Genomic DNA, 26523 nt, shown 5'->3' with positions numbered 1-26523 from the left:
GTCATAATCTGGTACACCTCGATCAGGTCACTCCTCAGTCCTCTCTGCTTCAATGAAAACAACCCAAGCCTACGCAACCTCTCTCCATAACTTAAACTTTCCATCCCAGGAAGCATCCTGGTGATTCCCCTCTGCACCCCCTCCAGTGCAATCACATCCTTCTGATAATGCGGCAGCCAGAACTGCGCACAGTATTCTAGCTGGGGACCCACCAAGCTTCTATACAACTCCAAAGTGACTTCCCTGCTTTTGCAATCTATGCCTCAGTTGATAAAGGCAAGTGGCCCTTTTCAGCACCCTACTAATATGTCCTTCCGTTTTCAGAGATCTGTGGACAAACACACCAAGGTCTCTTGTTCCACAGAATTTCCTAGTGTCCTACTATTCATTGAGTACTTTTTTGTCAAATTACTCCTTCCAAACTGTATCACCTCACACTTTTCAGGGTTAAATTCCATCTGCCACTTATCTGCCCATTGGACCATCCCATCTATATCTTCTTGTAGCCCAAGACACTGTGCCTCACTATTACACATGCGTTCGATCTTTGTGTCATCCGCAAATTTACTAATCCTACGTCCCACATAGTCATCAATGTCATTTATATAATTGACAAATATTGGGGGCCCAGCCCAGATTCCTGTAGTATACCACTGGACACTGGCCTCCAATCACTAACGCACTAAATAATGTTCGCTTGGCTAGATACCTTTGCTATAATTTCAGCTAACAGTTGTCTTATAAATAATACACATATGTATCTTTAAGTGTTCAGTTTTTATTTATTTGGTTGGTTTCTCAACATCACTTTCCCCGAAGCTATCTCTTATCAGTGTGACTCAGTGCTGCTTAGAGCACACCATCCGGATTTAAGCATCCAAGATTATCATTAATGGGGAGAGTTAATGTATTTCCTTAATCCCTCTATCAGGGATATCAGAGACTCCAGACTGGTTAACAGTTTCACCATCATAGGTAGAGGGGATCTTTTTTTTTCAATTACATCAGTGCCCAGGCTAGTCCAAGGAAATGGATCCTTGTGAGAAACATTCCATTGGACATATTCCTGGAACTCTGAAAGCTGGAGTGAGACTAAATTGAATGCCTGAGCTAGACACTGGTCCTAGATGTACACAAACTAATGGGACTCATTATTACTGGCTTGTTCAGGATAGGACCCACTCCAATTCCACAATTTTTCTGTTCAGCTGTTGCCTGAAACTAATATCTGTAGCTACTGTCGATATTTTAAGCCTCTAAGCTGTTCAGATCATACCCAATGTCCGAAGGCGTTTAGTTTTTCCATTATTGAAACTACAAGTCATTGTAAAACTGACTCCAATTCCCATTAATCCTGAGCACACAGTGTATTCAGTAATAGCCATATGGAACGATGGAAGCAACTGAATGCATCTGGCTTATTACAACAGCTGATGGTACCTCAGTTTCAGTGTTAACCCTATAGGAGCTTCCATGGCATTTTTGTACTGGACTATATCAATACACTTAACTAATTATTCACCAAATGCAGTGTATTCAGATGCTATTATTTTTTGTTAATGAAACATATTCAGAGATGTGGGGCAAAGGTGGAGTTAAGTTGCAGAGCAGCCATGGTCTCATTGAACAGTGGAACAGGCTTGAGGGGCTAAATGGCCAACTCTGTTCCTATGTTGCTAAGATATGATCTGAGGTGGTTTCATGATGTAACACTGCATTGACAAAAGCTTAAGTAGCATTACCATTTCTGAATCTCCCATTATCAAAGTCTTGGCTGTTACCATTGATTAGAAACAAAGAACAAAATACAGTGCAGCTGATGAACAGGCCCTTCGGCCCTCCAAGCTTGTACCGATCGTGTTGTCCTATCTAGACCAATCCCCTCTATTTCCCTGTCTGTTCACGTGTCTATCCGGCTAAGTTTTAAATGTCGCTAACGTGTCTGCCTCAACGGCCTCACTTGGCAGTGCACACCAAAACTTCCCCCGCTCATTTCCACTGAACCTTTCCCCCCTTACCTTGAACTTGTGTCCCCTTGTAATTGTTATTTCTGCCCTGGGAAAAAGCTTCCAACTGTTCACCCTATCTATACCCCTCATAATTTTATAAACAGAACTGGACAAGTCCAAAGATGTGTGGGTTAGGTTGAGTGGTCATGCTAAATTGCCCTTAGTGTCAGGGGGGTTTAACAGGGTACATGCTACAGGGCTAGGTTTTGGGTGGGATTTTTGTTGGTGCAGGCTCAAAGGGCTGAATAGTCTCCTTCTGCACTGTAGGGATTCAATAGATTCTATATGAATACCGTGGCTACAAATTTGAGTCAGAGATTAGGAACCCAGTGGCGAGTAACTCATTTCTTCACTCCCCAAAGCCTGTCCACCACAAGTCAGGAGGGTGACGGAAAACTCCCGTTTGCCTGGATGCGTCGAGCTCCAACAACACTCAAGAAATGGGACACCATTCAAGAAAAAGCTGCCTGCTTGACTGGCAGCAAATCCACAAGCATTCACTTCCTCCACCACCGCAGCAGCAGTGTGTACCATCTACAAGATGCACTGCAGTAGCTCACCAAAACTCCTTAGACAGCACCTTTCAAACTCATGGCCACTACCATCTAGAAGGACAAAGGCAGCAGATGCATGGGAACACCACCACCTGGAGGTTCCTCTGAAAACCACTCACCATCCTATATCTTGCCATTCATTCATTCATTGCCACTGGTTCAAAATCCTGGAACTTCCTACCTAACAGCACTCTTGGGTGCACCTACGCCACATGGACTGCAGTGGTTCAAGAAGGCAGCTCACCACCGCCTTCTCAAGGGTAATTAGGGATGGGCAGTGAATGCTGGCCCAGCCAGCGATGCCCACATCCCATGAATGTACTTAAAAAAGATACAGTATTTTAAAAATTACAGGTGCGAATTGCTAGAGAAATATTTACCATTATAAATTATATTCAACATTTAATCAGTGGTTTACTTTTGGGAGTTATTAAAAAAACGAACAGTTCATAATTCACATGGCTGTCTTGTTTTAGAGAAAGTACATTTCAGGCGTGATGGAAGGTCCTTCTCACACAGTGAATTGTAGTTTAGGTAAATTCAACAGCGAAAAACATGTGCCAAAGTTATTTGCAAGATATTTCTGAAGTGATGAACATTCTGTCGGTCACACAATCAGTTTTGTGTAGTCTCGTTACTCAGTCGGTTTGATGTTTTGGTGGATCCAGAAATGGAATAGACTTGGAGGTCTTATGGTGTTAGAGTCTGTGGATCTTTAATCCAGTGATGTTGCTGAATTTTTCCCTGTCTGCTTTTCTGCTGACAGTATTTGAGGATTAAAAGGCACAAACATAGCTGCCCTATCATGTGACTCCTCACAATTGTAGGGCAACATGCTGGCACAGTGGTTAGCACTGCTGCTTCACAGCGCCAGGGACCTGGATTCAATTCCAGCCTTGGGTGACTGTGTGGAGCTTGCATGTTTATCCTGTGTCTGTGTGGGTTTCCTCCAGGTGCTCCAATTTCCTCCCACAGTCCAAAGAGGTGCGGGTTAGTTGGAGTGACCATGTTATATTGCTCCTTAGTGTTCCAAGATGTGTAGGTTAGGGGGATTAGCAACAGTAAATGTGTGGGGTTACAGGGATAGAGTGGGGGAGAGGGCCTGGGTAAGCTACCAGAGAGTTGGTGCAGACTCAATGAGCCAAAGGGCTTCTTTCTGCGCTATAGAGATTCTATGAATTGATATTTCTTCACTAAATAAATTGTTGCTCTTAAGATTGATGAGCCACATCCTACATTCAACTTGATGAGTTAAAACAATTACTTTCTTTCAAAAGACCGATTCATTTAGGAAATGCCTTCCAATGGTCTCAGGAAATATGAAATTAACATTTTTCAGTTTGGAATACTTATTTGTCTGTCATTAGGGCATGGCCAGACTGTGAGACAATGGACGGAGTTTTATGAGGATGATTCTATGTGTCCAGTTAGCATAAAAATGGAAAAGTTGCAGATCTGTTTTTGGACGGGATTTCACACCCAATCCTCTGTGCGTAAAGCATGGAAAGATTAGCTAGACTGTTTCTAGCTACAGCAAGCGGTAGGCTGGGCTTAATCCATCAGCTGGCCTGTAGAGGGAACTATTGCGTATGTGCAGATCTTGGTGTCTGCACACCCGCAATAGCAATTGCAGAGGGAACTGTTGCGTTTATGTAGGCTTCTGATTCTGCACATGCGCAACAACAACAGCAGAGGTCCGACAGAGAGAATTGTCAGGCCTCTGCTGCTGCAGGGGCCTCAACAAACTCCTCCAACCCCCACAATCACGGGGGCCTGCGGTCAATTGCGAGACCCACACAACCCAAAATTCAGCCCCAACGCTGCCCAGACTGATCATGCCCTCCCTTAATGATCACAATGCACAGCAAGCCTACCTTCCCCCTCCCCCACCCCGATCCAGTCGCCTGCAGAGTTGCAGTCATTCCCTGTTTAATAGGCATGAACATACGTAATATCAAGCTTCACAGAACATTATTGTTCAATTCAGAGATGGCTGGAGTTAATAATGACACAAATTGAATTAATCAGCATTGATCCTGGATTCTAGGAATCAAATACATTACAAGAACACATTTAGGACAGACAGTGATATTTTGCTGTCTATCCACATAGCTACGAACTGCAGCAATGCCAGAACAACAAATTCACACCAGTTTAGCAGAATAGTCTTTTAAAGAAATAAATGTACGAGAATGATCTCTTTCCTTCTTTTTAAATGAGAACATGTGGGTCATAGTTTGAAAATTGTAGTATATTGCCTGCAACCTCATTCTCTTTGATATCCAGTTATCATGACTTTGGGGTGGGTTGGGTAATAGTTAAGCAGTGTTACTGCCTCAAACAGATATGTTCTGATTTAAATCTACAAAGTGGCAACCCCGGCTGTCTGTGGGACTATGAAGCAATTCTGGCGTTCCTCTGGGATGAGCATGCACTTTGCCCAGTTGCACTGAAGACCCTCTAAAAGGATGTTGCTCTGAAGGGGCAGGTGGTAAGTATCGTGCAAGCCAAATTCCAAAAGGGAAAATTTGACAAGCAATCACAACAGTTTTCTACTTGTGTTTTACTACAAGAAAATACCTGTACTAAAGTCAGGAATGACAAATTCAAATAACACTTTCAGGGATTTTAAAAATTAAATTGAAATGCTTATTAATAAAAGAAAAGAAAAGTTAAACACACAAGATTGCATTTACACAGTTAAAATTCATCTTACAGAACATTTCCCCAAAAGACTCTTACTTTGTTATACTCAAAAATAAATACCCCTTTAGGTAACAGTTATAGAGATATACAGCATGGAAACAGGCCCTTCAGCCCAACTTGTCCATGCCAAACAGATTTCCTAAACTAACTAGTCTATTTGCCTGCGTTTGGCCCAATCCTTCTAAACCTTTCCCATCCATATACCTGCCTTGTATTTAAAATTTTGTAATGTCCTTATAGATATTTAATCTATAAAATTTCAGTAAAACTACTGTTGCTATAGAATAGTTATTTCACAGGCTTCTCACTCTCTCACTTGGATATAGAAAACATTACCCTGCTTTCTGGAACAACCAGATACTTCTTTGTGGTGACTGAAGTCTGCTCACTTCACTTCTTCACAGTTCTGTCCCAACGCAGGGCACGACACTGTCTGACTGCTTTGATCAGTGCTAGAAGTTCACTGGAAGCATCCAAAGTAAGATCTGACTTTGAAAGTGGTTAGGGACTCTCACCATTGCACGTAAAACGAATTTCATTCAGATATGAATTTTCATTAGATTTAGTAGTTGGATTTCCTGGTTCTGCCTGGCGTGAAACCCGTTGCAGACAGGATAGAAATCTGGCAACCCAGCAAAACATCCTTTGTCTTATCGCAGCAATTTCTGGTCACACAATGCTATTTATTCAAAAGGTCTGTTAGATAATTATTACACTGCAATGTCAACCCATAGTCAGCTGCAAGGTGTGCTTGGCCACAACAGTTTCCCTCACTGTATCTTTACAATTCCTGAATCTTTGGACTAAATGCCCTAATTCTGCCACAAAAACGGGCCCTTTATGAATGTGTGTGTGTGTATGTCTGCGTGTGTACGTCTGTGCATGTGTATGTATGTGTGTGTGCGCGTGCGTGTGTGTGTATGGGTATGTGTGTGTGTACACATGCATGTGTGCATGTATGTGTGTGTATATGTGTGTGTGCCTATGTGCATGTGTGCGTATGTGTGTGTGTGTCTGTATGTGTGTGTGTAGTTTGCATCTTAAGGCTGAGTATAAAACATGCACAAGAAAATCTAGTTCATGTGCTTGCCTGATAATTCTAATTAAAGTTATCATTTTGTGGGAGGAAAAAAATCAATTGCTGTAGCTCATTATAATCATCATGGTGAATAAATGAAGACACAACTCAAATGCACATGATTTATGAAACATTTATTGCACATTGCTATTTCAGCAATGTACAATCTTTGCTGTTAGAATGTGATTGCTAATGAACAGAATTCAAAGGAAAATGACAACCTCCAGAGCAGATGATAAAGTGGTCAAATGCAAAGCAAGAATCAAGCTGGAACATTTTTATGGCCCAAAGTATGTTTTGGGCAAATGCAAGTTTGTTTAAAGTTTATTTATTGGTTTCACAAGTAGCCGTTCATTAACAGTGCAATGAAGTTACTGTGGAAATATTCAATAAAATGAATTTGGTGGGAAACCTTATCCAATGTTTTGCTTTTATTTAATCTTTCATGGGATGTGGGTATTGCTGGCAAGGCCAAAATTTATTGCCCATCCCTAATTTGTCCTTGAACTGAGTGACTTGTGAGACCACTGGGGCAGTTAAGAGTCAACCACATTGTTTAAGTTTATTTATTAGTGTTACAAGTAGGCTTACATTAACATTGCAATAAAGCTACTGTGAAAATCCCCAAGTCGCCATATCCAGCACCTGTTTGGGTACATTGAGAGAGATTTTAGCATGGCCAGACCACCTAAATGCCACCATTTTTCAAACTATGGGGGGAAACCAGAGTACGCAGAGGAAACTCACGTAAACACGGAGAGAACGTGTAGACTCCGCACACACAGTGACCCAAGCTGGGAATCAAACCCGGGTCCCTGGCACCGAGAGGCAGCAGTGCTAACTACTGTGCCATTGTGCCGCCCTGTTAATCTTGCATGCTCAATGTATGATGTGCAAGGTTTTTACTTTAAAGTAAAAGACGCAGGAGAGCGTGTGCCGCGAAATTGTATGCTTGATTCAAGACATAACTTAAAACCAGCCTGTGAGATAATCCGAGACCGGGGCGGCGGGGGAAGCGGGGGGTGCTTCTCGAAGCCACCCTTCAGATCGGGAAATCTGGCGAACATAGTAAGATATTAAGATAATATAACATTCCTCTTATAATAGTCCTCTGTCCTCCATGCCGTGGCCATATGCACCAGGTTGAAGTTGTGGTCGAACCAAAGCTAGTTCAGGAATTTGGAATTCCTTGTGTACATGTATGGTAAATTTGGAATTCAAAGTTGATCAGGAAGATCAAAAGTTGTGTTCAGTCAGAGAGCAAGGAAAACAGCAGGTAGACAATGAAAACAACAAGATAAAATTCCAGTGCCCACATTAGAAATGAAATTTAAAGATTCATAACTTATTTTGATTGTTCATTGGAGCAGTGTCTATTATCTCAGAAGGAGAGCAGAAGGAATTTTTAAGTCACGAAAGGAATTGATGTGGAGTTGCTGGCATTGGACTGGGGTAGGCACAGTAAGTATCTCACAACCTCATGTTAAAGCCCAACAGGTTTATTTGGTAGCACGAGCTTTTGGAGCATTGCCCAGCTCATGTGATGAAGACTCGTGCTACCAAATAAACTTGCTGGACTTTAACCTGGTGTTGTGAGACTTCTGACTGCGCAAAATCAGCAGTCATAAAAATTATTTCAAGTATCCAAATACTGTATCTCCCATGTTTCCACTCTCAAGTTACTGTACTAAAATGATGCCAACGATGTTGAGGGTCAGCTCAAAAAATGTTTGCATAACTGGTGTTTCCAAATGATCAATTTCTTGGCTGGAGAGGTTATGTCATTTTGGGAATGCAAAATCGTAGGATCATAGAATCCCTTACAGTGCAGAAGGCGGCCATTCAGCCCATTGAGCCTGCACTGACAATGATCTGACGCAAGCTCTTTCCCTGTAATCCCATGTATTTACCTGGCTAATCCCCCTGATGGTGTGCAACTGACTAGTTATTCCAATAACTATATTCAAGTGTTGGAGAGAAATAGGATGGTCATTTTATAACCCGCCATTAATAGACATTTAAGAGAACAAAGGCAGGAATTATCCAGCCGTTCATGTCCCCCCGCTGCTACCAATGAGGACAGAGAATTTAGCACTCAGCAAATCTCCTTTCATTGCAGTGGGACCAGAGAATCCCACTGGCATGAACGGCAAGAGAGTCCCACCCAAGGTCTCCAGGTTGGGAAGGAATCGGCTTAACATGGTGAAATAAGTTCATTACAACAGGGATCAGTAAAGAGAGCATCTCTCATACAGGAAGAGAGCACTAAGTGGTCTGTGAGCGAGGTGGACTGAACGTTTGCGCATTCTCCCCGTGTCTGCATGGGTTTCCTCCCACATTCCAAAATGAGCGGGTTAGGTGGTTTGGCCAGGCTAAATTGCCCCTTGGTGTCACGAGAACCAACAGGCTAAATTAGTGGAATTACAGAGTGGGATTGTGGTCGGCACAGACTTGATGGGCCAGATAGCCTCCTCTTGTGCCGTAGGGATTCTATGAGTCAGTGATAAAATCAGGCATCAATTAGACTGAAGTCAGGATAAAGACAACATACAGCTGACATTTTGTAAGACTCGGCCATTGCCTTACGCAGAGTTAGAAGCAGCAAGAAAAACTGAATGGATTAGAAACAACAGGGGCAGCACGGTGGCACAGTGGTTAGCACTGCTGCCTCACAGTGCCAGGGACCTGGGTTCAATTCCAGCCTTGGGTCACTTGGGTCTTGGGTCTGTGTGGAGTTTGTACATTCTCCCCATGTCTGTGTGGGTTTCCTCTGGATGCTCCGGTTTTCTCCTACAGTGTGCTGGCTAGGTTGATTGGCCATACTAAAATTGACCCTTGTGTCAGGGTGATTCGCAAGGTAAATATGTGGGGTTACAGGTAAAGGGTCTGGGTGGGATTGTGGTCAATACAGGTTTGATGGGCCAAATGGCCTCCTTCTGCACTGTAGGGATTCTATGATGCTAAATAGGATAGTGGAGGGCAGTGAGGAAAATATGTTGCAGCTTTTAGGGTAATTCAAAAAGCAGGAGTATCCATTAAGATCCGAGGAGATTATAAGCAAATTGCAAATAAGATGATCAAGAACGACACCTAACCACCGCCTATTAATGAAGATTCATTTTCTAATTTAGCCAATGGAAAGATGTGTCAAGTGCATATTTGCAATTAGACGTAACTGAGAAGAGCAAGAATTTTCTCATCATTTGTGCACACAAAGAATTTTACCAATACATTAGGGGTGTCAAATCAAATACCCCTGCAGTGTTCCAGAATGTCTTGAGTCAGGTATTAAGTGGGATCAAACAAGTGACGACATTCTAGTTTGCAGTAAGTCACAGAAAGAGCACATTGTCAGGTTAAATGAAGTTCTAGGTTGACTTCAAGAACACGATAACAAAACCAAAAGTATACCTGCTGCCGTGTTCATAGAATCATAGAACTGTTACAGGACAGGAGACGACTATTTGGCTCATTGTGTCCACACCAGCTCTCCGAATGAGCATTTCACTTCCGTTCTCCTGCCTTCTCCCAGTAATCCTGCAGATTGTTTCTTTTAAAATAATTGTCTAGTTTCATCTTGAATGCCTCAATTGAATCCGTCTCTGCCACACTCTCCAGGCAGTTCATTCTAGACTCTAACCACTCGCTGTGAAAAAGCTATTTCTCATATTAACTTTGCCTCTTTTGCTAATTACTTTAAATCTGGGACCTTACTTTCTTGATCCTTTTATGAATAGGAACAGTTTCTCCCTGTCTACTCTGTCCAGACCCTTAGTGATTTTGAACACCTCCATTAAATCCCCTGTCAGCCTTCCTTTCTCTAAGGAAAACAATCCCACCTTCCCAAATCTTAATTCATAACTGAAGGTCCTCATCTCTGGAACCATTCTCACAAACCTCCTCTGCACTCTTTCCAATGCCTTCACATCTTTCCTAAAATGTGGTGCCCAGAACAGTATGCAACACTACAGCTGAGTGTAATGTATCTGGGTCACCAAATAGATGGTGAAGGTATCCACCCAATGTATGAGAAGATTAAGTGGATTTTGAAAGCAAAGAGACCAGAGATCAAAGAAGAATTCAGACCATTCACGGAGATTATTGTGCATTATTTTAAGTTAATTTCTGACTTGGCCAACATTCACTCCACTGCTGAAAGGTGGAATAGATTGGGAATGGTCTGTGGAGTGTCAGAAAGCATTTGAAGAAGTGAAGGAAGGGCTGACTAATGATGCTGTTTTGACCTCTTATGATCCCCAAGAAACATCATCGTTTGAAGATGTATGCAAAGTGTGATAGCTCCGAGGACTTGCATGGGGGATTGTCCCTGTAGGATTCATAGAATATGAGCTCCTTGGTGATTGGTAATTACTTTCCCAGCTGGAGCTCGCATACTGAGCCCTCTATAAAGCACGCCCATGAGTCAGTCCATTGTTCTACTGTCCTGGTTGGGACCTGTTTGTGTTCACCACATGCTTGTAGTTTTTCTTTATTTTGTGCAGTAAAAGCCACTGTTCCTTTACTGCCAACCCCTGGAGTCAATATTCAAAGGAAGAAGCAAACTGTTGTCCTATTCATTGGCTGGGATTAACTGGTGTTGCCACTGGTGGACATCATCGCAGGCTGGATGGGATGGGATGGAAAAATTTGGAGCTCTCCATTTGCACTCTCCAAATCTTTTTACCCTGCCTGACACCCTTCAACTTGATGTGACTTGATTTATTAGTATACAGTGAAATGTATTGTTTCTTTTCCAGACAAAGCATACCGTTCATAGAGAAGAAAACATGAGAGTGCAGAATGTAGCGTTACAGTCATAGCTAGGGTGTAGAGAAAGATCAACTTAAGATATGGTGGGTCCATTCAAAAGTCTAATAGCAGCAGGGAAGAAGCCGTTCTTGACTCGGTTACAGTTGTAGCTAGGATGTAGAGAAAGATCAACTTAATATATGGTGGGTCCATTCAAAAGTCTGATAGCAGCAGGGAAGAAGCTGTTCTTGAGTCGGTTGTTATGTGAGCTCAGACTTTTGCATCTTTTTCCCGATGGAAGGAGGTGGAAGAGAGAATATTTGGGGTGCATGCAGTCCTTAATTATACTGGCTGCTTTTCCAAGGCAGCGGGAAGTGTGGACAGAGTCAATGGATGGGAGGCTGGTTTGCATGATGGACTGGGCTACGTTCACAACCCCTAATGTACTGGTAAAACTCTTTGTGTGCATGAATGGTAAGCAAATTCTTGTTCTTCTCAGTTAATTCTAATTGCAATTCTGTATCTGAAAAATTGCAGGCACGCATCTTAGTGTAACACACAACACAGGTGGAGAGAGACAAAACAGAAAATGCTGGAGAAACGCAGCAGGTCTGACAGAGTCAGGGCCAGAAAAAAAAACACCCATTATTTCTTGCCAAATGATGACATTTTAGTTAAACACAAACTGGCATTAAAGAAAGCCATTTAAAAAAAACAGCATGTGCATTTTGGCAGTAATATACGTGTTTTGGTTGTGATTGCAGTAAAACAACAATGTTACCCAAACTGCTCAATTTCGGGCACGGTTGATATTGGTTTAGTCGCATCTGTACCTGAAATATTGCGTGCACGCATCTCAGAGCAGTACGCAACACAGGTGGGGCGAGGCAAAAACAGAAGATGCTGGAGAAACTCAGCATCTGAATAGAGCCAACATTGGTTCTGTTCTCTCTCCATAGATGCTGTCAGGCCTGCTGAGCTCCTTCAGCATTTTCTGCTTTTGTTTCAGATTCTAGCATCCACAGTATTTCAGCAGGCGGAAAGAGACTGGTGGCAGTGTTTGCCCTGGTGAATCGAGGTCAGTCTGCATCTCACCAGCTGAAGTGGCACTACCCGAATGAATTCCGCCTACCGGAGCTTTACACATCTGCGAAAATTCCTCCTCACTTGAATCGACAAGCAATTTAAACCTGCCTTTTATTTTGTTTACCTTTTATATCGTTGAAGTTCAAGTGCATCTTAAATGGTGCGCAGCGTTGGCAGGCAGGAAATTGTTGCCACTAAATGGCCAAAGCCGCCAGAGCAAATACAATTAAACTTTTACAAGCAGTGCAAATCAGCTAACAAAGGACCCAGATCACGTGAGCTGGTACTGCTAAAGACTGCGAGGGCAGGGTAGGCCACTTGAGTATGTTGTTTTGACACAAGCTGATTCTGGACATAGGGTTCACATGGAGGGCTATTACATAATCTAAAAAAAACCTCAAGCTCAGTGCAATTCCAGGAATTAATGAATCATACAAAGCAGTCTCTACTATTGGTCACGATTAATTTCTGTTTTAAATAGCCGCACTTGACATGAACTGCAGAATTCTTGCTCACCATGTAGCTCGTTTGCACTGATTCAGATGAAGTGGGAGACAACAGAACGCAAACGCAACTTCAAGTTAGCAAGTCTGGGGCTGGGTGAGCTAAAATTAAAGGCTTAATTGTAGCAATTGGATGACAGCAAACCTTTGCAGCTGATTGCCCTCTGTAAGACCATAAAATATCGGAGCAGAATAGGCCATTTGGTCCATCAAATCTGCCCTGCAATTCAATCATGGCTGATAAGTTTCTCAACTCCATTCTCCTGCCTTTTCCCCATGACCTTTGATCCGCTTACCAATCAAGAACCTATTAAATACACTCATTGATCTCGCCTCCACAACCTTCTGCGGCAATGAATTCCACAGATTCACCACCCTCTGACTGATGAAATTCCTTCTCATCTTGGTTCGTTACTGTGCCTTCGGATCCTAGCCTGCTAATGGAAACATCTTCCCATATCTACTCTGTCCAACCCTTTCAGTATTCTGTAAATTTCAATGAGATCCCCCACTCATCCTTTTAATCTCCATTGCGTTCAGACCAGAGTCCTCAAGCGCTTTTCATACATCAAGCATTTCCTTCCCGGGATCATTCCTGTGAACCTCCTCTGGAGCCTCTCCAGGGCCACAGCCTTCTGTGGCAACGAATTCCATAGATTCACCACTCTCCGGCTAAAGAGATTCCTCCTCATCTCGCTTCTAAAGGATCGTCCCTTTACTCTGAGGCTGTGCCCTCAGATCCTAGTCTCTCCCACTAACGGGAACATCGTCCCCACCTTCACACTATCCAGGCCTTTCAGGCTGCCAATTCTGGTTAGACCATGGAAAGTCGATCATGTGATATTTGATCATGTGATTCTATTCACTGTTTGTAAACATTGTTGCTGTTTTCCTTTTTGAATGTCTCAAACAACTCATTGTCAAAGGATGCTGCTTCAAAGAACTACTTCTTGTTTTTGCAGAATACAAAGATTTCAATGAGATAAACTACAACCTCATTCATAACTCAAAGCAAGAATGCAAAGGAACAGCAACAACTTATTTTTGTACAGGGCCTTAAATATAACGAAGCATTTCAGGGCAATTCACAGGACATTGCAAATCAACATACAGCACCAATCCACAGGAGCAATATTAGGTCAGCTTGGTCAAAGAGATACACTTTTAAGGAGTATGTTAAAGGAGCAAAATGAGGTAGAGAGGAAGAGAACTGTAGGGAGGGTACTGTAAAGCTCAGGACCTAGGCTACTGAAGACACGATGAAGCAATTAAAATTGAGACTGTTCAAGAGGTCAGTATTAGAGGACCACAGATATCTCGGATGGTTAAAGGGTTTGGAGAAGATTGCAGAACTAGGGAGTGACAAGGCCATGGAGAGATAAGAAAAGGATGAGAATTTTAACATCAAGATATTGCTTCACTGGAAGCCAATATAGCTCAATGAACAAATTGGTAATGGGGGTGGGGAGGGGGGGGGGGGTGCGGAGGTGGGGGGGAAGAATCAGAATTTCGGATGACCTCAAGTTTAACAAGGCTAGAATGTGGGAGACCAGCCAGGCATAGCATTGGAATAGTCCAGTCTACAGTTAACAAAGACACGAGTGAGAATTTCAACAGCAAACGAACCTAGACGGGGTGAAGTCAGGTGATGTTACAGAAATGGAAATAGACGGTCTTAGTGAAGGTATGAATGTGAAGTCAGCAGCTTACCTTGGGGTCAAGTGTGACATCCAGCTTGTGAATAGACTGGGTTAATCTCAGATGGATGAGTTGATTTGATTCATTATTGTCACATGAACTCGGATGCAGTGAAAAGTATTGTTTCTTGGTGCGATATCCAGACAAAACATACCATTCATAGAGTACAGAGGGGAGAAGGAAAGGAGAGGGCGGGATTTTCCATCTGCGCTCACCCCAAGACTGGAAAACCCCACCCAAGGTCAACAGACCTTTTCATGGTGCGTGTCCCACCCACTACAATTCCCGTTGCGAGCAGGGCTGCAAAATTCCACCCATAGTGTTACAGTCACAGCCACGGTATAGAGAAAGATCAGCTGAATGTATGATAGGTCCATTCAAAAGTCTGATGGCAACAGGGAAGAAGATGTTCTTGAGTTCTTGCTTGGGAGAGGAATGGAATTAGTAGCTAGGGCATGAAGTTTAGAGTGAGGGCTAACAACAATGGTTTCAGTCCTCCCAATATCTAAATGGAAGAAATTTCTGCTCACCCAGTACTGGGTGTTGGATTAAACAATCTGATAACTTAGCAACTGTGGAGGAGTTGGAAGAGATAGCGGTGAGATAGGGTTGGGTGTCCTCAGTGTACATGTGCTAACTAACAGCAATGTCACCATGGGACAGGATGCAGATTGGAATTGGGAGGTTTTAAGGATAATTAAGGTTTAATTAAAACTTCTGCTTCGATGATTCTACACTGTTGACCACAAAGAGAGCCACCAAATTAGTTCCAATGATTCTGTTAAATCATTGCTGTAAAAAAACTTGTTGCACAATGTGTTTCAAAAATAGTAAATAAAATCCGAACCAAATTCAATTCAATTTGTTAACTCTCACATCCCATGATAGAAACCCATTGTTTCACATAGGTGAGGCTCACGGCCTGAAGTTGCCTGACTCCCATAACAAAATACATGAGACAACAGCAGTCAGCACAGGCTGACATGCACAGCCACATTCTCCCAAGGGCTGCCTTGCCGCTGGCCCATCTCCTTCCTTATCTGCTTCAGTTACTGGCCACAGTTTAAACTTAAAATTCATTTACTAGTGTCACAAGTTGGCTTACATTAACACTGCAATGAAGTTACTGTGAAAATCCCCTAATTGCCACACTCCGGTGTCTTTTCGGGTACGCTGAAGGCAAATTTTAGCAGGGCCAATGCACCTAACCAGCATGTCTTTTGGACTGTGGGAGAAAACCAGAGCACCTGGAGGAAACTCACACAGACACATGGAGAACATGCAGACTCCACACAGACAGTGACCCAAGCCAGGAATTGAACCTGGGTCCCTGGTGCTGTGAGGAAGCAGTGCTAACCACTGTCCCACCTGCCCCTTTTCAGGTCACATTTAACAGACTTATCATCCACTTCCCTTCTCCTCGCTCTGAACGATTCAGATGAAGACCCCAAATCCCGCAGGCTGATTTGTGGACTGTTAAACAGAATTGAAACTCTGAGGACTGAATAGTGGGCAGGGAATTTCCTCATGGTGGGTCTCGCTGCCACCAAGCACCTTTCTGGCGATGTTAATGGTGTGGGGGTCATGGGGCAGAACCAGTTACGACAAAATCCCTGGTCACATTTTGAGATGCATGGAAAGGCTGAGACAAAAGGTAAATGGATCCCTCCAGCACAAAGACAGAAAGGGTAACAGCTTCTATCTGCAGTAGAGATGCATCTAGGAAGGCAATAAGGGTGGGATTCTCCGGCCACACTCATCCCAAAACTGGAGAATCCAGCCCAACGTCAATGGATCTTTGCGTGGTCCACCAGCCCTCCCGCTCACTTCAATTCCCGTGGTGGGCGGGACGGGAGGATTCCCCTCTAGATCTTTTCCATTGAGGTTCACAACTACATACAAGAACACTCAAAATGCCTTGCATTCTGAAGAACAAAGTAACAATGGACACTTTATATGGCATCTTCTCCAGGCACAGATGCAATACAACAAATTGCAAACAGGCACATCTATCCCTTCTTTATCAAATGAAATTTGAGATTTAACAGCATGAGATTAAAAGACAAACCTCATCCCTCTCCTGAGAGTCTCTTCCCCTTTGAGTTTACGACTATGACACCCAACAGAGTTGCTTCTGTGGAAAGAATCAGCCAGAAAGTTCTACTCCCTGGGAGATCCTTTCTTTTCTTTTTAACCTTACCTTGGCTGACGGGCATTTTTCCATTCTGAAGCTTTTTTAGCCGTTTTTGGTGGGATTTGCCATTGTAGTGGATCTGGGCCTGAGCAGCAGAGTTGAGCTGAATGTTACACACCCCGCAAAGGGTGAAAGTTTGGAGTTTTCTCTCTCGCTTCTGTGTGCTGTCTGTGGTGACAGATTGCAATTCTGTGGCGTCATCGTTCACCAACGAACCATCTGCGTCTCCACTTTCAGGTGGTAGAGGAGGACTTAATGGTCGTTTCATACCTTGAAGAAGAAAGGTCATTAACTTTTTTTGAGTACTTATTCTTTTTGCAGCTTTCAAACTGAGCATCTCATTTCCTTTCACACAGGATCCCTCAGACTGATTTCATTTTCAATCCTAATACTGGAAATCTGAATAAGAGAAACCTAGAACCTCAAAAAACTTAATACTCCGCTGAATTAGTTTTAGGTCACTTGCATGGAGCATGCTCTTTGACTTCCTGGAGTAACCAAACAAAGAGCCCACAAATCTCTCTAGGTAATGTCTTAGTAGTATTATTGCTAACCTATTAATCCAGAAACTCAGCTAATATTCTGGAGACCTGCATTCAAATCCCACCAGGGCAGATGGTGGAATTCAAACTCAGTAAAAAATATCTGGAATTAAGAATCTACTGATGACCACGAAACCATTGTCGATTGGCGGTAAAAACCCATCTGGTTCACGAATGTCCTTTAAGGAAGGAAATCTACTGTACTTACCCAGTGTGGCCTACATGTGTCTCCAGAGCCATAGCAATGTGGTTGACTCTTAACTGCCCTCTGAAATGGCTTAGCAAGCCACTCAGGTCAAGGGTACCTAGGGGTGGGCAATAAATGCTGAACAGCCAGCGACACCCATGATCCACAAATGAATAAATAAAAACTATACAGATGCATAAGAATGACCTGTCCTCTGTTTCCCTTGAAATCTTGAACACAGTGATAGTGCAAAGGAGCAGCATTGCATTACATTCAAGGCTGAGATAGACAGATTATTAATCAGTAAAGGAATCAAAGGTTGGCGGGGAGGGGGGAGAAGACAGGAAAGCGGAGTTGAGGATTATCAAATCAGATCAGTACTGATCTCATTTAATGGTGGAGCAGACTCAATGGGCCGAATGGTTTACTTCTGCTCGTACATCTTATGGTCTTGTTCCAGCGTGCCTAATTTCAGATATATCGCGAATTCACTGGAAACTATGCTTGTTTTAAAAAAAAATTGATGCTAAAAGATTAATAAAAATGCAAATTTTTGCTGAAGGCATTTTGTATATTAATTTGTGATACCACGTTCATTTTATAATTGGTAGCCGGAAACAGTCAACTATAGTTCTACCAATAAAAGATATTATGAAGAATAGTGTTGTCAATTAAATGCTAATGCCTCCATTTAATTTTATTCCTGGTATGTTTTACATTGGTAATGCTGATTAAGCCAAACCCCGATGAGAAATGGACTAACAACACCAGAAATTAAATGCTCCGTTCCACCTGGTCCCTGTTCCCGGCTGTAAGGGTTCAGAAAGTACATGTTTCTGGTTTGGTGGACAGCTCTCTGTCCCCAAACATTTGCATGGTAAGTCATGGTATTAGGCTGAATGTTACGGGTCACTGTTAATGATGCCAAGGTATGGTTTCTGAAACTTTACTGGATATATTCATGCAAACAACTGATCCATTTAATTGCGTAATGACATGTGTTTACCACATGTGGGGGGAGGCGATGGCCTAGTGGTATTATCGCGAGACTATTAATCCAGAAACTGAGCTAATGTTCTGGGGACCCGGGTTCCAATCCCTCCACGGTGGCACCTGAATTCAATAAAAAAAATCTGGAATTGAGAATCTACTGATGACCTTGAAACCAGTGTCGATTGTCGAAAAACCCATATGCTTCGCTAATGACCTTTAGAAAAGCAAATCTGCCGTACCTTACCCGGTCTGGCCTACATGTGACTCCAGAGCCACAGCAGTGTGCTTGATTTTCAACTGCCCTCAGGCAACTAGGCATGGGCAATAAATGGCCAGCCAGCGATGTCCCATGAATAAGTAGTAAAAAATGTGACTCATGAGTTATTTAGTTGCAATACAAATGGAATATAATCCACAAACTGTGTACAGTTCTGGTCACCCTATTATAGAAAGGATATTATTAAACCAGAAGGAGTGCAGAAAGATTTACTAGGATGTTAATGAAACTTGATGGTTTGAGTTACAAGGAGAGACTGGGACCTTTTTTCCCTGGAGCTTAGGAGGCTGAGGGGTGATCTTATAGAGGCCTGTAAAATAATGAGGGGCACAGATAAGGTAGATAGTCAACATCTTTTCCCAAAGGTAGGGGAGTCTAATACTAAAGGGCATAGGTTTAAGGTGAGAGGGGAGAGATACAAAAGGGTCCAGAGGAGCAATTCTTTCACTTGGAGGGTGGTGAGTGTCTGGAACAAGCTGCCGAGGCAGTAGTAGAAGCGGGTACAATTTTGTCTTTTAAAAGGCATTTATAGAGTTACCTGTGTGAGATGGGTATAAAAGGATATGGGCCAAATGCAGGCAATTGGGACTAGCTTAGTGGTAAAAACTGGGCAACATGGACAAGTTGGGCCAAAGGGCCTGTTTCCATGCAGTAAACCTCTATGACTCTATGATTCTAAACAAGCTGCACGTCGATTAGAATGCTTTATTTTAATCCTTAGATTAGATCAGCTGAATGACAGCTGTAATATAAATTCACACTGCTACAAGGTGTGAGTCACTTCTTCTAATTTGTTCTTGGGGTGTTAGCTTCTCTGGCTAAACCAGCATTTATTGCTCATCCCTAATTGCCCTGGGGGTGGTGAGCAGTCTTCTTAAACCGCTGCAGTCCCTGTGGTGTGGGTACATCCACAGTGCTGTTAGAAGGTAGATCAGGGAATCTGACCCAAGGAGAGTGAAGGAACGGTGATATATTTCCAAGTCAGGGTGGTATGTTGCTTAGTAGGGAACTTGCAGGTAGTGGTGCTTCCATGTGTCTGCTGCCCTTGTCCTAAGCCGTAGAGGTTGTGGGTTTGAATGGGTCAAGGAAGGCTGGCAAGTTGCTGCAGGAAGTCAGATTTGGAGATGGCACATACTGCTATCACTGTGCATTGATTGTGGAGGGAGTAAATGTTTAAGATGGTGGATGGGATGTCGATTAAGTGGTCTTCTTTGTCCTGGATGGTATCGAGCTTCTTGAATGTTGGAGCTGTATTCATCCAGGCAGGTGGAGAGTATTCCATCACACTCCTGACTTGTGCCTTGTAGTAGTGAACAGGCTTTGGGGAGTCAGGAGCAAGTTAGTCACTGAAGGATCCCTAGCCTCTGGTCTGCTCTTGTAGGCACATTATTAATATGGCTAGTCCAGTTTCTGGTCAATGGTAACCCCCCAGGATTTTGATATGGGATTCAGCAATAGTAATGCCATTGAATGTCAAGGGGCAATGGTTAGATTCTGTCTTGTTGAGGGTGGTCAATGACTGGCATTTGTGTGGTGTGAATGCTACTTGCTACTTATCAGCCCAAGTCTGGATATTGGTCTTCTTGTATTTGGGCATTGAATGTTTCAGTATCTGAGGAGTTGCAAATGGTGCTCAACATTGTGCAGTCATTGGTGGACATCTCCAATTCTGACTTTCTGATGGAGTGAAGGTCAGTGATGTGATCGTGGATGATGGCTGGGCATAGAAAACTGCCTTCAGGAACTCCTGCAATGTTATCCTGGGGTTATGTTGATTAGTCTCCAACCACCACATCTTTTGTGCTCGTTGTGATCCCAACTGGTTGGAGAGTTTTCTCCTAATTCCCACTGACTCAAGATTTTGCTAGACCTCCCTGATGCCACAATCAGCCAAATGCTGCCTAGATATCAAGAGCAGTCATTCTCACCTTGCCTCCGGAATTCAGCTCTCTTGCTGAGCTGCTAGTTCAGTTCTGAATCGGTCCCATTTAGCACAGTCACACTGCCACACAACATAATGGAAGGTGCCCTAAGAGTGAAGGTTCAACATTGTCTCCACGAGTTCTTTGGAGTGATTGGATCCATACCATATTATCCTGGACAGACGCATCTTCAAATGGTCAAATTGTTTTCCTCACCACCTACTGCCCAGCCTAGCGTTCATGTCCAGAGCTTGGTCAGGAGTGATGTTACCAAGCCATTCATGGTAATGGGCATTGAAGTCCCCCATTTGGAATAGATCTGTGACTTTCATACCCTCAATGCTTCTTCTAATTGGCATTCAACATGGAAGAATACTGATTCATCAGCTGAGAGAAGGCAGTAAGTGATATTCAAGCAAAAGTTTCCTTGCAGATGTTTCAGAGTTTAATGTTGAGCAGTCCCAAGGCCACTGCTTCCTGGCTGTATACCGTTGAGCTGCCACCTTGAGCAGGAATGGTGAATAAGAAATCTGGGACATTGGCTGTTAGGTGTGATTCAGTGAGTATGACTATGCCAGGCCGTTGTTTGACTAATCCCTGAGATAGCTCTCCTAATTTTAACACAAGTCCCCAGATAGTAATAAGGATGGATGGAATTTCATGGCACCTCCTGCCAGCAGGATCTCCTGGTCCTTTTGAAGTGATTTGAGTAATGAATCATGGAATCACAGAGTCCCTACAGTGCAGAAAGAGGTCATTGGGCCCAACGAGCCTGCACCAACAACATTCTCACCCAGGCCCTATCCCCATCACCTCACATATTTACCTAGCTAGTCCTCCTGACACTAAGGGTCAATTTAACATGGCCAGTCAACATAACCTGCACATCTTCGGATTATGGGAGGAAACCGGAGCACCCGGAAGAAACTGACGCAGATGTAGGGAGAACGTGCAAACGCCACACAGACAGTCACCCGAAGCCGGAATTGAACCCATGACACTGACGCTGTGAGGCAGCTGCGCTAACCACTGTGCCACCGTGCTGCATTTTCTGGCTTTGCCCTCTGCTGCAATTGGACTGTAAAATTCCACACCAAAACTTTGCAGGGTCAACTGAGGAATGTGTGCCCACTACCTGGGTCAATGCTGGGTGACCTGTCCCATTTTATTCTTATCTAATTTTGGGTAGCAGTTTGACACAATTAAATATATCGTATATCAGCTTGCTAGGCCATTTCAGAAAGCAGCTAATGCTAACCACATCAGTCACATGTAGGCCAGACCAAGTAAGGAGAGGAGATTCCATCCCCTGGTGAACATTAGTGAACCAGTTTTTATGATAATCCATTAGTTTCAAGATCATTATTAATGAGGTTAGCATTTTATTCCAGATTAATTGCTTAATGGGTTTAAATTCTCTTAGCTGCTACCGTGGGATTTGAACTCATGTCCCGAGGTTCAGGTCTCTGGCTTGCCAGCCTAGGAGGTGGAGGAGGAGAGAGGGCGGCAGGTGAGAGAATGGGACGATAACACGTGGGGATGAAAGGGAGAGAAAATGAGGAAGGGAGGACTGAGGGAAAGGAAATTCGGGATCAGTGGAGTTGGAACACTGAGTTCAAATCATCGAAATCAAAGAAACCCTTCAGTGCAGAAAGAGGCCATTTGGCCCATCGAGTCTGCACCGACAACAATCCCACCCTAGGCCCTATCCCCGCAACCCTACATATTCGCTGATTTCTCTAACCTACACATCCTGGGATACTAAGGGGCAATTTAGCATGGCCAATCAACCTAACCCACACATCTTTAGAAAAGCCAGTTGTCAGGGGAGGAGGCAAATAGAAACATAGTAGCTAGAAGCAAGTGGAGGCCATTCAGCCCTTCAAGCCTGCTCCGCCATTCATTATGATCATGGCTGATTATCAAATTCAATATCCTGATATAACCACTATGCTACTGTTTCCCTCACCAATTTGTTGTGCTAACTACATAGTGGTGTTTAACAGGGTATAAACCTTTTGGGCATTGGTGCAGCAATCTGTTAATTTAGTGCTAATGGAAAAGGCTATGTAATTAATATATAAACACACTGAGCATTTTTGTTAAATAGTAATTGATAAAATAATTACCAGAAATTGCATCCAAAAACACTACTGCAGCACCAATTCCTACAGGGACAGGAGCTTCTATATCATCACAACTGGTTCATGAAAGGTTAACGCGGGAAGAAAAGAATCAATCTTCAGTGCCTGTGATTTGACGGCTACAGCTGATGCATATTTGCTCATAGCACAGGCCACCGGAGAAAAGTGAGGAAGGAAGAGAAGGTGGAGGATGAGAAACAGAGAGGGTGGAGGGTGAGAGGATGGGAAGGTGATGCAAGGGGATGAAAGTGAGAGAACAGGTAGGACTGAGGGAAAGGGAATTTCGGATCAGTGGAGTAGGAGGACTGACTTATAGAAGAGCCAGTCATCAGGGGAGCAGAAAAATAGAAATATAGAAACTAGAAGCAGGAGTAGGATGATGGGTTCAGGATATTCAATTTGATGATCAGCCATAATCGTATGAATGGCAGAGCAGGCTTGAAGGGCCAAATGGCCTACTCAAACCTCTGTGTCTCTATGAGGAGGCCATTTGGCCCTTTGGGCCTGTTCCGCCCTTCATTACGATCATGGCTGATCATCAAATTCAATATCCTGATTCACCTTCCCCCCATATCCTTGATCCCTTATAGCTCCCCAACAGCTATATCTGATTTCTTCTTGAAATCACACAACGTTTTGGCCTCAACTATTTTCTGTGGTAGTGAATTCCATACATTTGCCACTTCCTGGGTGAAAAAAATGTTTCCTCACTTCAGTCCTAAAAGGCTTTACTTACCCCTTATCCTCAAACTATGACCCTTTGTTCTGGACTCCCCCACCATCGGGAACATTGTTTCTGAATCTATTCTGTCTAACCCTGTTAGAGTTTTATTAGTTTCTATGAGATCCCTTCTCACTCTTCTAAACTCCAGTGGACATAATCCTAACCGACTTAGTCTCTCCTCATATGATAGACCCCCCATCCCAGGAATCAGCATTGGTAAACCTTTGTAGCCAGGACATCCTTCCTCAGATAAGGACACCAAAACTGCACACAATACTCCAGGTGTGGCCTCACCAATGCCCTGTACAAAAGTGGGGAAAGAATTGTTCTGGATGGTGAACAGAATTCAGAGACGGAGGGTTATGAAAAAGAGGGTATAGGTGGTCTGCAGGGGGAAACTGTCGCCTCCAGAAGGGGGAAAGGAATGGGAACCAGCGTATGGGCTGAAGCGGAAAATGCAGACAGCTCTGCTTGGATTATTTGTTTTGGATGGATGACTATTTTTCCCCTGCTGTTTCACCAACAGGTGCAGTTCTAATTGCAACCACACATCATATTTTTATGTAATTTAAAAAAAAAACATAATTAGTACATCCCTGGGAAGAGGTTCCCGTTGCCTGGTCCAAAAATAGAGTACAATGTGCAAAAATCCGAGGGGGATTCACAGTGGCAGAGGGAATGAGTTAGTTACAGGAAAATGCAATTTATATCTACATTGCAGTTAATGTTTTAACTAGTTTAAAATAATAGCTATAGCTCCTTACTCTGCACAGCACAAATGATAATTTATTACAAATACTCAGCGCCCAAAGAGGAATATTATGAGCAGGATGTTTCAGATGGCAATCTTTCTCGCTTTGCCAACGCGTTGGCTGGAATGCATCCTCACTAATATTGGCTGCCCTGAAGCCATTTAATGTTCAGCATCTGGGAAATTTTCTTTTATTCATTCGTGGGACATGGGCACCACTGGCTGGCCAGCATTTATTGCCCATCTCTAGTTGCCCGAGGGCAGTTGAGAGTCAACCACATTGCTGTGGCTCTGGAGTCACATGAAGGCTAGACCAGGTAAAGATGGCAGGTATACTTCCCTGAAGGATATTTACGAACCAGATGGGTTTTTGACAATCCACAATGATTTCATGATCATCAGTAGATTTTTAATTCCAGATATTTTTTATGGAATTCAAATTTCGCCATCTGTCTTGGCAGGATTTGAACTCGGGTCCCAGGACATTAGCTGAGTTTCTGGATTAATAGTCTAGCGATAATACCACTGGACTATCGGCAGTAAGTCCGGGTTGTCGGGGTCTTGGCTGGCAGTCTCCAGGTGAGGGGAGTGAGAGGGTTGTGGACTGGGTTAGGGTGAGGGGATGGTGAATCTGAGAGGCCTGCGGGGAAGGTTGAAGGGCGGGAGAGGGAGCCGACGAGGGAGCGAGCTATCTTGGATCTGGTGCTATGTAATGAGGCGGGTAGAATTAGGGACCTTGCGGTGAAGGATCCTCTTGGAGAGAGTGATCATTGTATGGTGGAGTTTCTGTTGCAGATGGAGGAGGAGAAAGTGGGTTCCCGGACACGCGTCCTTTGTTTGAATAGAGGGGAGTATGGTAGGATGAGAGAAGAATTGGCGAATGTGGACTGGGGGAGTGCGTTGGAAGGTAGGTCTGCTGAGGAGCAGTGGAGGATCTTTAAGGAGATCTTTCTTGGTGCTCAGCAGAAATTTATTCCGATGGTTAAAAAGGACAGTAGGAAGAGAGGTAATAAGCCGTGGATAACGAAGGAGGTGAAGGAAAGTGTTAAATTAAAAGCGGAGGAATTTAGAGTAGCTAAGAGCAGTGGGCGAGAAGAGGATTGGGAAAGGTTTAAATGTCAACAAAGATTGACAAAGAAGTTGATAAAGGAGGGTAGGAGAAGCTATGAGGCTGGGCTAGCACTTAATATAAAAAAGGATAGCAAGAGTTTTTATAAATATATAAAAAGGAAGAGGCTGGCTAGGGTGAACATTGGTCCTTTAGAGAATGAGAAAGGGGAGCTAGTGGTAGGGGATGGGGATGGGGATATGGCTAAGGTCTTGAATAACTTTTTTGTTTCTGTCTTCACGGAAGAGGACGTGAATAATTTGCCGGGTGTTAGCGATGGAAAGGTGGTAGGAATGGAGGGTCTTAATGACATTACTGTTACTAGAGAGGTGGTGCTCGACAGACTGGAGGGGCTGATTGTGGACAAGTCCCCAGGACCAGATGGAATGCATCCGAGGGTTCTGAAAGAAATGGCGGAGGTTATAGTGGATGCCTTGGTGGTTATTTTCCAGACGTCGCTGGATTCCGGGGAAGTGCCGGAAGATTGGAAAACGGCTAATGTTACGCCGTGGTTTAAGAAGGGTGCCAGGCAAAAGGCGGGGAATTATAGGCCGGTTAGTTTAACGTCTGTGGTAGGTAAAATGTTAGAATCCGTCATTAAGCAGGAAATTGCGAGGCATCTTGAAGGGAATTGCTTGATAGGGCGGACGCAACACGGTTTCATTAAAGGGAAGTCGTGTCTGACAAATTTACTGGAGTTCTATGAGGATGTGTCTAGGGCAGTGGATAGAGGAGAGCCGGTGGATGTGGTCTTTCTGGATTTTCAGAAGGCGTTTGACAAGGTACCTCACAAGAGGTTATTGCAGAAGGTCAGGGGACATGGAGTTGGGGGTAGGGTGTTAGTGTGGATAGAGGATTGGTTGTCAAATAGGAGGCAGAGAGTGGGGGTCAATGGGTGCTATTCGGATTGGCGGTTGGTGACTAGTGGGGTGCCCCAGGGGTCGGTGCTGGGGCCTCAGCTATTTACCATTTATATAGATGATCTGGAGGAGGGAACCGAGTGCAGGGTGTCGAAATTTGCTGATGACACCAAGATTGGGGGAAAGGCAAATTGTGCGGAGGGTGTGGAGAGTCTGCAGAAGGATCTAGATAGGCTGGGCGAATGGGCCAGGAAATGGCAAATGGAATTTAATGTTGGCAAGTGTGAGGTGGTCCACTTTGGTAGGAAGAATGGTAGGAAGGACTATTACTTACGTGGCGAAAAACTGCAGCAGGCGACGGTGCAGAGGGACCTCGGGGTCCTTGTGCATGAGTCGCAAAAACCCAGCTTGCAGGTGCAGCAGGTGGTCAGGAAGGCG

The 26523-nt window shown here is 43.7% G+C and overlaps 1 protein-coding gene across 1 annotated transcript in view; it reads right to left on the bottom strand.

The window, feature by feature from the left end:
- znf385c (zinc finger protein 385C) overlaps positions 1–26523 on the bottom strand; it is a 335644-nt gene that overhangs the window by 270729 nt on the left and 38392 nt on the right. The window contains exon 2 of the mRNA XM_080213587.1: positions 16584–16847. Coding sequence (XP_080069713.1) covers positions 16584–16845 — 262 coding nt within the window. The 5' untranslated portion in view covers positions 16846–16847. The remainder of the gene's footprint in view (positions 1–16583; positions 16848–26523) is intronic.

The sequence above is a fragment of the Carcharhinus amblyrhynchos genome, chromosome 27 (assembly GCF_965287045.1).
Source record: "Carcharhinus amblyrhynchos chromosome 27, sCarAmb.v2.hapA, whole genome shotgun sequence".
Classification (NCBI taxonomy): Eukaryota; Metazoa; Chordata; class Chondrichthyes; order Carcharhiniformes; family Carcharhinidae; genus Carcharhinus; species Carcharhinus amblyrhynchos.
This window is presented reverse-complemented; position numbering and strand designations above follow the sequence as displayed.